Source organism: Sitodiplosis mosellana, unplaced genomic scaffold (genome assembly GCF_009176505.1).
Source record: "Sitodiplosis mosellana isolate CC-2019 unplaced genomic scaffold, AAFC_SMos_1.0 Smas_scaffold_18, whole genome shotgun sequence".
Taxonomy (NCBI): Eukaryota; Metazoa; Arthropoda; class Insecta; order Diptera; family Cecidomyiidae; genus Sitodiplosis; species Sitodiplosis mosellana.
In genome coordinates this window covers 1,592,603-1,604,282 of record NW_022595260.1, presented here as the reverse complement: position 1 = coordinate 1,604,282, position 11,680 = coordinate 1,592,603, and the positions used below count along the sequence as shown (strand labels likewise).

At 37.5% G+C, this 11,680-nt stretch overlaps 2 protein-coding genes and 1 pseudogene across 2 annotated transcripts; all 3 read right to left on the bottom strand.

Annotated features, from left to right (window-relative positions):
• Nucleotides 1-2,527, bottom strand: LOC129568274 (protein Malvolio-like; annotated as a pseudogene).
• Nucleotides 2,528-3,001: 474 nt separating this feature from the next.
• LOC129568435 (uncharacterized) lies at nt 3,002-10,544 on the bottom strand. The gene is made up of 10 exons (XM_055446286.1): nt 10,014-10,544; nt 9,768-9,890; nt 9,556-9,676; nt 9,199-9,430; nt 8,775-9,091; nt 8,098-8,687; nt 7,848-7,986; nt 6,290-7,753; nt 4,009-6,181; nt 3,002-3,936 (listed from the first exon to the last, which is right to left on the bottom strand). Exons 1-10 carry the CDS (start codon nt 10,168-10,170, stop codon nt 3,202-3,204), a joined length of 6,051 nt encoding a protein of 2,016 aa, XP_055302261.1. The 5' UTR covers nt 10,171-10,544; the 3' UTR covers nt 3,002-3,201.
• LOC129568436 (COMM domain-containing protein 10) lies at nt 10,289-11,649 on the bottom strand. The gene is made up of 3 exons (XM_055446287.1): nt 11,535-11,649; nt 11,314-11,451; nt 10,289-11,212 (listed from the first exon to the last, which is right to left on the bottom strand). Exons 1-3 carry the CDS (start codon nt 11,564-11,566, stop codon nt 10,744-10,746), a joined length of 639 nt encoding a protein of 212 aa, XP_055302262.1. The 5' UTR covers nt 11,567-11,649; the 3' UTR covers nt 10,289-10,743.
• Between the last annotated feature and the right edge of the window lie 31 nt (nt 11,650-11,680).

Sequence of the window (11,680 nt, the reverse complement as noted above, 5' to 3'; positions counted from 1 at the left end):
TCCATCGATAAATATGCAACAATTACTTGTAGCTGATCTCAAGAAGAATCGTACGTGGTTTCATTTTACAGACGATTTTCCGCTGGCATAACGTACTTTTGCACAAACTAAGAAAATTATTTTTTTTTTAATATTACAGCTCTATCTAAATATGTTCATTCCTCACCGATGAATTTTTCAGCCATTTGTTTTCCATGTAAGCAGCCATGTGAATTATTAGATATACATTGAACAAAATATACAGAATGCTCACAGCGACTATGAAAAAAAAACAAATACAAATTCGTTCATCTTAACAAGCACATCAATCTACACAGTTGCTTTGTATCGGTATAAGCTAAGGCAACTGATGTGTAGAATGTAGTTACTACTCACCAGCTAATGCAATCCATGCCCAGCCCAAATGACCACTGTTTAATCGGTCAATAACAAATATGATGTTGATGATAAGAACTAAAATGTATAAAAGAATGGCAACGATTTGATTGCCGATACTATTCACGAATTCACGCATTGTCATCACACTAGATGTAAATACTATGGTTGGAATGACGGCGAATGGTAGTTGCAAAGTCATGATAGCATTCAGAATATCATTCATGCCCGTCAAATCTTGGATGCTATTGAAGTAGGCGACGAAAAATGTTGGGAAGATTGCAATTGATCGAGTAACAAGTACTCGCTTCCAACGCGCCCATTGCAAATTCAAAAAACCTTCCATAGCAAACTGCCCCGCGTACGTCCCCGTCATGGTCGAGCTTTGGCCGGCTGCCAAAATGCCAATAGCCCAGATATACATGGCAACAATGCCAAAGGTACAACCTAAGAATATTCCGCCTTTGTATAAATCAGCATCAACTGGTTCCGTATTCAATCCAAACATTTTAAAGCATCCTCGTACAGTGCTGGCGTTTGATTCTTACACAGTTCCACCTGGAATTTCAAATGAATGGGAGTTAAATATTTTTCTCTCCTAATGTCATTCAAGTGTTGTTCGAGTACAATATCACTGTTCGTGTGTCCAGAAAGACCATGCGCGAAAACAGCCACCACAAACACATTTATGATAAACGCTATCAACACGGCAATGATAGCTTCAATGAAAAAATACATGTTTGCATCTCGGACTTTAACTGGATCTTTTCGGTCTATATCACGTGACTGTTGAAAATTGGATAAAATTCTATTTAAAATATCGCCATATGTGAAAAAAGCCTCGAATTCATTTTTATTTTACTTTAACTAATGCCGAATGCAAGTATAAATTATGGGGGTTAATGACAGATCCAATCACTCCAACGGCTTGCAATAATTCCGTTGATCCACAATTTGCACACCAAGGGAAAAACATTCCTTTCATAGTATCGATTGCACTTGGAGCCGATACAATATACTATAAAAAGATGAAATTAATAAATGTTCACTTCCAGTCCTCCGTTGGACCCATACCTCATAGCCAAATGTTCCAGCCATTACAGTTATTAGAAAACCAAATAAAAGTTCAAGCTTTCGAAGGCCATATTTGTCAATCAATAAAAACGAAAATGTGTCGATGATTGTGATTAGAACACCACCCCATAATGGGATACTAAAGGCAGATTTTTTGAACAATATGTATTGTATGAATGAGGATTCCGATTTTAATGTAAAATATGTTAGCTAAACACTTACAGTTTATTAGACAGTAAGAATATGGCGATGGATGTTCCAATGACTTCTTGCATATCTGATCCAATAATAGCTATTTCAGTCATAATCCACAACATTAATCGTGGAATGGTTCTGTAATGCTTGTAGCACATTTCCGCTAAATGAAGGCCAGACACAACGCCCAGTCTATTGAAACCAAACGTGTGTTTTAACTTGCTTTAAACAAAATATAAAAATGGATATGTATGTATGTGCTTGTCTATACCGTGCTGACATTCGTTGCAAAAATAAACCAGAAATTGTTGCCGCTAATAGCACCCATAACAACTTATATTTTGCAATAACTCCGGACTGAAGATCGAATTCGATATTCCCGGGATCTAAAAAAGCGATTGACATCAAAAAACCTGGACCCATGAAAGCGAAAAGCTTGCGAAAGCTAAATCCCACCTATTGAATAAATTTAGTCACACTTTGAGTTCAGTTGAATTGACTTGATATTCAACTGGAAACTTACAGTGTCTGGGATAATGATTTTTTCATCCGAAAAATATGTATCCAAATGGGTATTGCTTTCATTTGGCATTGGCTGAATATTCGAATCAATCGATGTATTTTTCGAGGCTGAAAACGTTGACGATTGCCCTTCTCTACTATCAGGTTCAAACGCTATATTGGTTGCCATTATTTTTTACAATCGTATTTTTTCTTCTTCTTCTTCAGGAATTTTAAACTTTCTAAACTCGAAATTCATTTGCAGAGGTCGAAATCTGAATAAAGATTTCAAATTTTGAAAATAATAGTCTACGCACTTGCGAATAGTACTTATATATCTTATTGCCAGTCTCCGTTGCAAAATAAAACTTTAGATCAGAGCGTATACCGTACAGATGCTACAACTTGAAAATGACTTCAAAATGAAACCTATTTTACTTATATAGTATCTCAAACATATCTAGACTCATTGTTTAATGAACAACGAATTATTTTATCGCTCGTAAACGAGGCTTCGTTCTGATGAATCATGGACATATATATATGTATCCCGTAATAAAATTGATAATCTTGTTAAAGTAATTATCGTAGTCATATCTCTCAGTTTTTGGATTTCCCATAAATAACGAATAAATGTACAGTAACTATGAAAAAGTCCCCTTTTTTATCAACTCGATGCAAGAGTTTTGTTATTCGCTGCAAGATAAATTAGGTATTTACTAGTCAGTGAATTATACCATATGATAGAACGGAACATTCATCATTTGTTCCTCATTCGTCAAAAGGACTCTGATCAGTCCAGCTTCTAAAGCTGATAATATTTTTTCCAAGAAATCTTTCGTTTAAAAAAAGTCAATTTATTTCAATCTCTTTGATTTATATTGGAACGATTTTTTTTATTTCATTGTTTTTGTCTTATTGCTACAAATCTAATTTAATTCAAGTGCACTTAAATAAAAAAAAATAGTATTTTCATATCATCATAAAATTACATAGTTGTGTTCATAAAAAAAAACTAATAGAAAGATTTGCAAGTGCAGCTGGACAGGATGCTAATTATTGGTTGACCGGAACGTTTTCATTATTTTGAGTACCATCGCTTATTTGTTTCGTCAGTCTTTCGATTTCGATTCTTCTCTTATCGCAAATGCCCTTGGCATTTTCGTATTTACGCTTAAAGCGAACCACTTCTTCGGAAACTTCTTTGAGTTGCTTTTTCAGGGCGTCTGTCTCCGACTTCAATTCCGCTTCATTCTTTTCAAAATTGGCCATTTTTCGCTGGAACTCTTGGATTTGATCCCAACGAGTAGTGCAAAGACGTTTCATGTGAACATATTTTGGCTGTATTTCATCCAACAGAGCCGCTGCCTCTACACTTTTCGTTGATTTTTCTTCGCATTCACGTTTCAATTGCTCAAATTTAGCCTTCAATTGATTGTGGACATTCACTAAGTCCTCGTAACCTTTTTTGTACTTCGCGGCTCTTCTGTTGACTTTATCCCAATCCATTTGGTCCACAAATGTTGCACCAGACTTTGGAACGTCCGTCTGAACAGCGACATCCGATGATGCTGTTTTTTGTAGGGCAATGACACTTTTCAGCTTCAGTTTTTCGTGCTTATCCAAGAGATTTTCGTAGTCGATATTAAGTCGGCTTAGTTTCGATTTAGTTGTCGATAGTTCGGTCTTCAATGTCTTGACTTCGGCTTGCAGATCATCGACACCGGTACTTAAACGGAACGTTGCGTATTTTGCCTCGATAATAACTATCTCTTGTCTCAGTTTGATGATCTATGAGGGGGGAAAAGCAGAACAAAATAAATATTTAATTGCAATTGGGTCTCCGTAGATATACGAACTTACTTGTTTTGCCATATCGCTGCAGGAACATTTCTCATCAACTGGATCGGTTTGTGTTCCAAGATCGATCATGGTTGAGTCAAAACCAGACATGCGACGAGTGTCGTCATGGATGCTCTGACGTTTGATTTTTCGAACCGTACTTGTGGATTTTCTGAGCTCCTGCACCTCATTTTCAAGCACTGTTTGCATCGATTTCAATGTTCGGTTTTCATTTAGCAGACTTTCGATATCCACATCTCGATTATCACGACGTCTTGGGCTCTGCAATTGCCATGCATCTGATGAATGGCTTCCATGTCTTTTATTTTGAATTGCATTCATTTCCTCAACCAATTTTTGCTTTTCGAATTCTATTTTTTCCTTCGACTGCTTCATGGTGGTGAGCTGTCTTTGAACATCGTTCAATTCCTCTGTTTGACTTTCGATTTGGGATTGAAGTTTCTTGTTGAGTTTTTCCAGACATTCTTGCTCTTCTTCCAAAACGGTAATTTTATGCTGAAGCTCACCGAATTTTCCTTGGTTGTCCTTCTTCATGCGTTCGTAATTGCCAACAATGTCCTTGAGCTCAGCAATTTCATCTGATGCTTTCTTCAGCTCCTTTTCTTTTTGTGCTAGCTGATCTTTAAGCGCACACTGCATTTGGATGCGTTCCTCTTGATTTCGCTTGTTAGAGCGCTCATAATCGGCAATGGTTTCCTTGAGCTTGGTCTTTTCTTGTTCATTTTTGGCCAAGTTTTGTTTACTTTCCTTCATTGCCATCTCATATTTATCGATGATTACTTGGAGTTTAGTGATTTTGTCATCATTCTTCATCAAAGTCTCTATACTTTCCTTCAGTTTTGCTTCTTTTTCTTCCAATTTATCGGTTAAATCCCGCTGAATTGAATCTAGACGCTGTTGACTAACCAAATGATTGGCAATATGGTTTTCGAGTTCAACGATTTTATTCGATGCAATCTTCGATTCTTGCTCTTTCTGTGCGAGTTTATCCTCAAATTTACGTTGAATTTGGTTGACCTCTTCTTTGTGTTTCTTGTCCAAATTTTCGTGCATTTCAATCTTCGATTCAAGTGTTTTCTTTAGCTCACTGATTATCCGTTCCTTCTCGGCGTAAATTTCCATGTGACCCTTTTTTACAATCTCACTATGACTAACAGTTTCTTTTAGTTGTGCGATTTCATCAGATGAGCTCTTCAGTTGTGCCTCCTTCTCTGTGAGTAATTCGCTGAATTCTTGCCGAATTTTCTCGAGTTGAACGTCTTTAGATCGCTCGTGATTAGCAATAATTTGTTCAACTTCGCCAATTTTCCGTTGATTTTCGACAAGATTATCTTGAGTCTGCTTTTGCAAATTCTCGTAGTTTACCTTGAGTTCGGCAATTTCCACATTAGCACTTTCCAGCTGATTCTCTTTTTGCATGAGCTGTTGAGTCGTTTCTTCTAGTTTTGTTTGATTTTGTGCGTATTCATCCAAATTTGCTTTGAGTGATGTGATTTTATTTCGTAGATCTTGAATCTCAGTGTCTTTGGCGATGATGGTTTCCTCGATTAATTTCATATGACTGTCACTTTGCTCTTGTGTTTTCTTCATTTGGCTAAGTTGTTGATGCAATGTTTCTAGTTCAGTTTTGGTCGATTGAATCACATTTTCTAGACTCGAAACTTCCTTCAACTTTTCTTCAAACTTCAACTCATTCTGTTTGAGCTCTTGCTCTTTAGCGGTCAACAATACCTTTGTTGATTCACTTTGTGCCTTGATTGTGTCACATTGAGCTAGCGCCTCACGCAATTTCCCGTTCACCTCTTCGATTTCTTTGTTCATTTTCAATGTTAGTTCAGTGCCTGAACTAGCGTTGGCGGCAACCATCTGCTGTAAACGAGTGATTTCATTCCGTTGTTTCGATTTGATTTCGTTCCACTCTTCTGTTTGTTCGTTCAAAAGCTTTTCGCGTTTTTCATGTTCCGCCAATTTCTGATTTAATTCTTCGATGAGTTGAGTTAATTGCACATTGTTCGACTTTTCGTTTTCAAGCTGATCTTTTGATTGTTTTTCCTCAGATTGTAAGAGCGATAGCCGTTCGGACAACATTTGAGATTCACCTCTTAGCGTCGAAATTAGCTTTTCATTGTTTTTCTTATCACATTCCAACTGATTGCACTTCTCCTTGAGCTCCCTGCAAATTGGAAGAGAAATAATTATTATTATTAGCGGGTTGAACGATGTATCGATGCATGTACGACAGTGGTTATTTTATGTTCGATAGGATAACAGTAATACTCACTTCAATTCATTTAGATTGGTGGTCAATGTATCCAGAATTTGATCTTCAGATGACTCTGGCACGAAAGCAGATGACAATTCGTCTTGCATAACATTTGTGATACGTTTTAAAACCAAATCCAACCTGTCACGTTCTTCGTTCGACTTTTGGAGCTGAACAGTTAGATTGTTTGATGCAGAGCTGTCTTCCTTCTCACTATAAGTTGAGTTTGTGATGTGTTGAGTATTGTTAGACATCGATTGAGTGTTGTTGCAAATCGACTGTGTGTGGTTCGCCGTAGAATTGGACGTTGTTTCATTGAATACGCTGAAATTGATAGTTTCATCGTATTCACTGATGGTTCGCTGCAGTTTCAAGTGCTCTAGCTCCTGTACGGCCGTGCTCATTTTCAAATCGTTGTATCCTTTGCGTAACAATTCTGTTTCCTTCATAAATATGTCAACAGTCATTCGAGCATGTGTACAAGCATTCTCAAGAAGTGTATTCGTGTGCTCAAGATTGTTACAATAAGCCAATAAATCATCATGCTCCGTTTTGATATTGAAAATTTCATCTTTCTGATCAGAAATGTCTTGTTCGAGCTCTTGAATCAGCGCCGATTGTTTTTGTGTCAAAGTCTCCACTTGCACACGGTGATCTTCCTCCAATTTCTTGATTTCATTTGTTTGTTCCGCAATGGTTTGTTCAAATTTTTGGATATTAACCGATTGAGATGCTTGCTGTTCTTTCAGAGCTGCCATTTCTTTATGATGCTTCTCTTCTATCTGCTGCATTTGTGATTGGTGTGCCTGGTTTTTCTTCTGGAGATCAGCTTCCCATTCAACATTAATACTAACTGCTGACAGTTGAACTTTCAAATCGTCATTTTCCTTGTTGAGCTCACCGATTTTCTCATTCAGTTTTTCAATGGTCCTTTTCATGTCGTTGCACTGGTTCTTGAGCTGATCATTTTCTTGAATGTTGTCCACCAATTGAACGGATACATCATCATATTCGTTTTGAAGATTTTTCAATTTTTCATCTAGTTTTTTGACACGATCGTGCTTTGCTTGCTCTTCAGTGATCTTTGTATTTAGTTTTTCGACCTCAGCGCTATGCTTCTGAGCGTCTTGCCACAACTGAGTCTCCAATGAGTTTGATTTTTCTGTCATATTAGCCAGTTTCCCTTTGAGCACTTTCATTGCCTCATCATTGCCAACACTTTCCAGTTGTTCGACCAATTCGTTTTCTCGACGACTGGCACGAGCTTTATATTGTTCGTACTCGAATTCGATGCTCGTCATAATCTGCTCAGCTAGCACTTTGGCTTCAAGGGCCAACCCCCGCTCTTTTCTGGCATCTTTAACCTCGCGTTGCGCCGATTCTAATTGACTTTCGAAATCGCTCACTTTTCGGTGAGTTTCATCCAATTGTTTTTTTAATTGTGCGATCTCTTTGGATTTTTCTTCGAGTTCAGCTTGCATTCTGAAATAAGATACAGATGATATAAACGTCTGCGTTTCCAACCTCACACTATTTCATCGTGAGAATTGAGGTTTCTGTCTTGTCCAATACTTACGAATCGTCATGGGATGAACGAACCATTGATTCTGTTTGCTGAAAATGTCGCAGTTCTTCTAGTTCCTGTTCAAGCATTCGAATTCGATTATCTTTATCCAGCGCAATCGGACTGGCAACTTGTGAAGATGTTGGTGCGTCTAGAATTCAACAAAGAAAATGTCAGATTTCAATTGTTAGATACTACATTCGACTTCACATAAAACTCTTGAATTCAAAACAAACACTCAAGTGCGTATAGAATTGCCTACCATTATTTCGGTATATATGTTTGACTGATTTTGGTGTTTTGAGTAGTGATCGTCGAGCCTGTGGATGATTTGGTGTTTTGACTGTTGTGTTTGTGTCCTGTTCGATGTCCTCTGACTTCAGTAGTCTCTGATGGTGGAATTTAAGTGCAGATGGTGCTGATTCACATTCATTTTCATCGAAATCGATCATCTGTTTGCCTACAGTGTCATTCAAAATTGAACCCCACTCCTCCTCCGTGCACTCGACTCGACGACCCTTATCACTAAACATCAATTGGCACATCGATTTTTTCTCATTTTCTGCCGCTTCCATTTCTTCATTGATGCTTCGCAACTGCGATGTATTAGAGTTAGGGGCCCAAGTCCTGCGTCGGTTCATCGGTACCTTCTTAGGTCCTTGGATTATCAGCTCTTTGATAACGGTTAGTTCTTCTTCTTTTTTACGGTAGTTGGCAATCTCTTGCGATTGAGCCGCCAGTTGTGCTTCGAGCTTTACAATAAGCTTCTTAGCGCGTTTTACTTCGACAGCATCGCTGACCGTTTCATTTATAACTGGTTTATTCTCAATTTTCTTGGCTCGTGTGGCAAACCTGTGTAACAAATTCTAGTGTTAATATTCATTCATTTCTATTTACATATAATCAGTCTTGATTGATTTGATTTGAATTTTAATTTACCCAAGAGTGAGATTCGTTTCTTCGACTGCAGCTGGTGTTATGGCACAGATCATGACTGTCATAGCATTTCCACCAAGTGAAGGTTGTAGTATGCGAGTTAGTTTTGAATCACGGTAGCCAATGTGGCCGTCCGGATCTTCGCTCAGCTTATTGATGACAATGCTGAGTGTCAACAAACTTTTGTTGATATTACCAGCTTCCTTGAGACGTTCACCAGTGGCGCCAGTTGAATCAGCTCTCTCAGATCCAGCCAAATCAACCAAATTCAATACTGATACCTGTGATGCGCCTTCGCAATCCAAAACTGATTCAATGCCCTAAAATATGATTGTTCATGAAACTTCCTTCCGAAACACGCTCAGAAATGGACGAAAGCTAGATTTTTTAAAAATTCAATGCATCGAAATGAACGAAAACTACTTACGATTTGCAATATTGCATGTGATCGACTGGATTGAACATTCATATTTGTCTCAGCAACTTTGCGATGATTGTTACCAGCTTCAACCAGCTTCAAAAGGTCATCATCACATTTTACCTTTTGACCAGTACATCCAAATTTCAATTCTCCATTCGGAAGTTCTTGAATTTTGATTTCTTTTCGGTCATTCAACAGATCGTACACCTTTTCATTGTATATTTCGAGATAGTTAACCCTGTGAAAACCAATAACGGAATCATATGAGTGAAATGTCAGTTTGTTTGGTGTCATGACAGCTGGCAATTTGGCGCGAAAGGAATTTTTCACGGATAAAGAAAAATGAGATTGATTTTTACTTACTTAACAATGAATGTTCGACCCATTTGTTCAGTCGCGGACATGATATCGTCGAAAATCTGTCTTGCAGCTAATCGAATGACCCCAACATTCCTTTTATCACCGAGCATAGTGTAAGTCTTGCCTTCAAAGATGCAAGCAACAAAATGAACATTATCATACGTAATGCTGAACAAATTTCGTTAAATCGTTGCAATTGACGTTTGAATGCTTACCAGAAGATGTTTGCCCATATGCGAAAATTGTGCCATTAAATCCTTTGACTGACTTTTCAACGATTGGGCGGGCAACAGCGTTGTACAACTCCAGTGTCGACGCATTCTCATCATAGATGTGATCTTAATGAAGAACCAATTTTGGTTAGAATTGACATGAAACAAAAATCACACACAAAAAGTCACAAAAAAGCAAATAAAATATTGAAATTAAATTTCATCACTTTAAATGCCAAAAAAACTCACCAAATGTGTATCGTTGTGAACACAATGGATTCAAACCTTCGATTGTGTCACCGACGATTTTCCACTGACTCGTTTGACGTGCCTCTTTTTCGCGTTTTATAAGTGGCCGCGATTTGATTACCACTTTGAAATTATCTCTTGAGTCGGTGTTTGTCATGTTCAACTTTAGCTCATTCCAACATAACAAATCCAGCAGATCAATTCGTTCAAATGCCAATAAAAATAGATATTTACAACAGCAACAAAAAATACTCGAAACAAAATACCAATGATAATACTGAATTCACTTAAACTCTATATATTCAAAATATTCAACGGGGTTGTAGACATGGAAAAAACTTAAACTTAATATTATGACTTGTACATTAGAAAGAAAGTGCTGTTGCACAAACGGTTGCTGCGAATGGAATGTTGATGCGACTGGTAAATTTTGAAATTCAGTACTAAGTGCAGAGGAGGCAAATATTTCAAGCAATCCGATGATGTTCTGTCACTCGCACACATACTCCGAATTCAAATTGAAGAGAGTGCGACCGAGACAACGATTATGTACGCACCTTAGACATTTGATGCGCAGGGTTGCTCTCTGAACAGTTTGTACTAAACTGCGATAATTGACACTTTGCTATAATGTGAACCGATTCAGGGTTCCTACATGGTCGAATGCACTTTTTGTTTTTCCATCATTTTATTTGTATGTATATTACAGATAATTGAATTAATAATCAATCTACTTGACATTCCGAAGGGAGTCGAGTTCATTTTGAATAGCATCAATCTGATTGTAGAATTCCAACACCTCAGCGTGATTCATTTCAAAGTTGATGGGTTCACCACTTCGACTGTTCGGATTGTCGACCGATGTATGCAATTGAATTTGGCCGATCGGAATTTTCTCTTTTTGTTGTGGTTCAGACGACAGCTGTAGTTTTAATTTCCATCCAATGTGCTCTAGTTCATTATTGGATTGGCCCGGTTCGTCTTTGTTTTCCAAATTATCAAGAATTGGTTTCATATTTTTTATCCACAATTTCATAATCACATCGATTTTGCTGTCTTGCAATTGCAATTTCTCCTTCAGTTCGGACTGTAGCTTTGTTGGCTTCATAATGAATGTTGACGCACGCTTCAAAATATACGACAAAGTTTTTATTAATAGCAGAAAATCCGTTCGTTCAATATTCACCAACTGCTCGAGCCTAAAAGTAGGGGTGGTGATTTATGTTAGTCAATTTGTTATTATTAACATGCTGTTCGTATAAGAATTAGATTGTAAATTTTAACAAGAAAAATTGCCCACTTTTCCAATCCACCGTCATCTTCGGTGTCAGCAGTTGCACTTTCGCCAGACAAAGACATGTTTTTGTGCACATATTTGATTACTGTTGTGAAAACATCGTCATTTAGCTGATTTATTATTTTGATGCCATCAGCAGCTCTGGAAAATATTGATAAACTCAGCAATAGAAACAATCGGCCCATTTGACGAAATGTATTCAAAATAAGCACAAAATCACTCACCGTTCAGTGATTTTGATCCAATTTAAATACATGTTTTTGTTTGCACACAAAACGTTCTGTTTACTCCTATATATTTTTGTCGTTTTTGTGCTGTTGTGCTGACAGATGAAACTGCTACACTAAACTGCAATAAATACCAGCCAAAC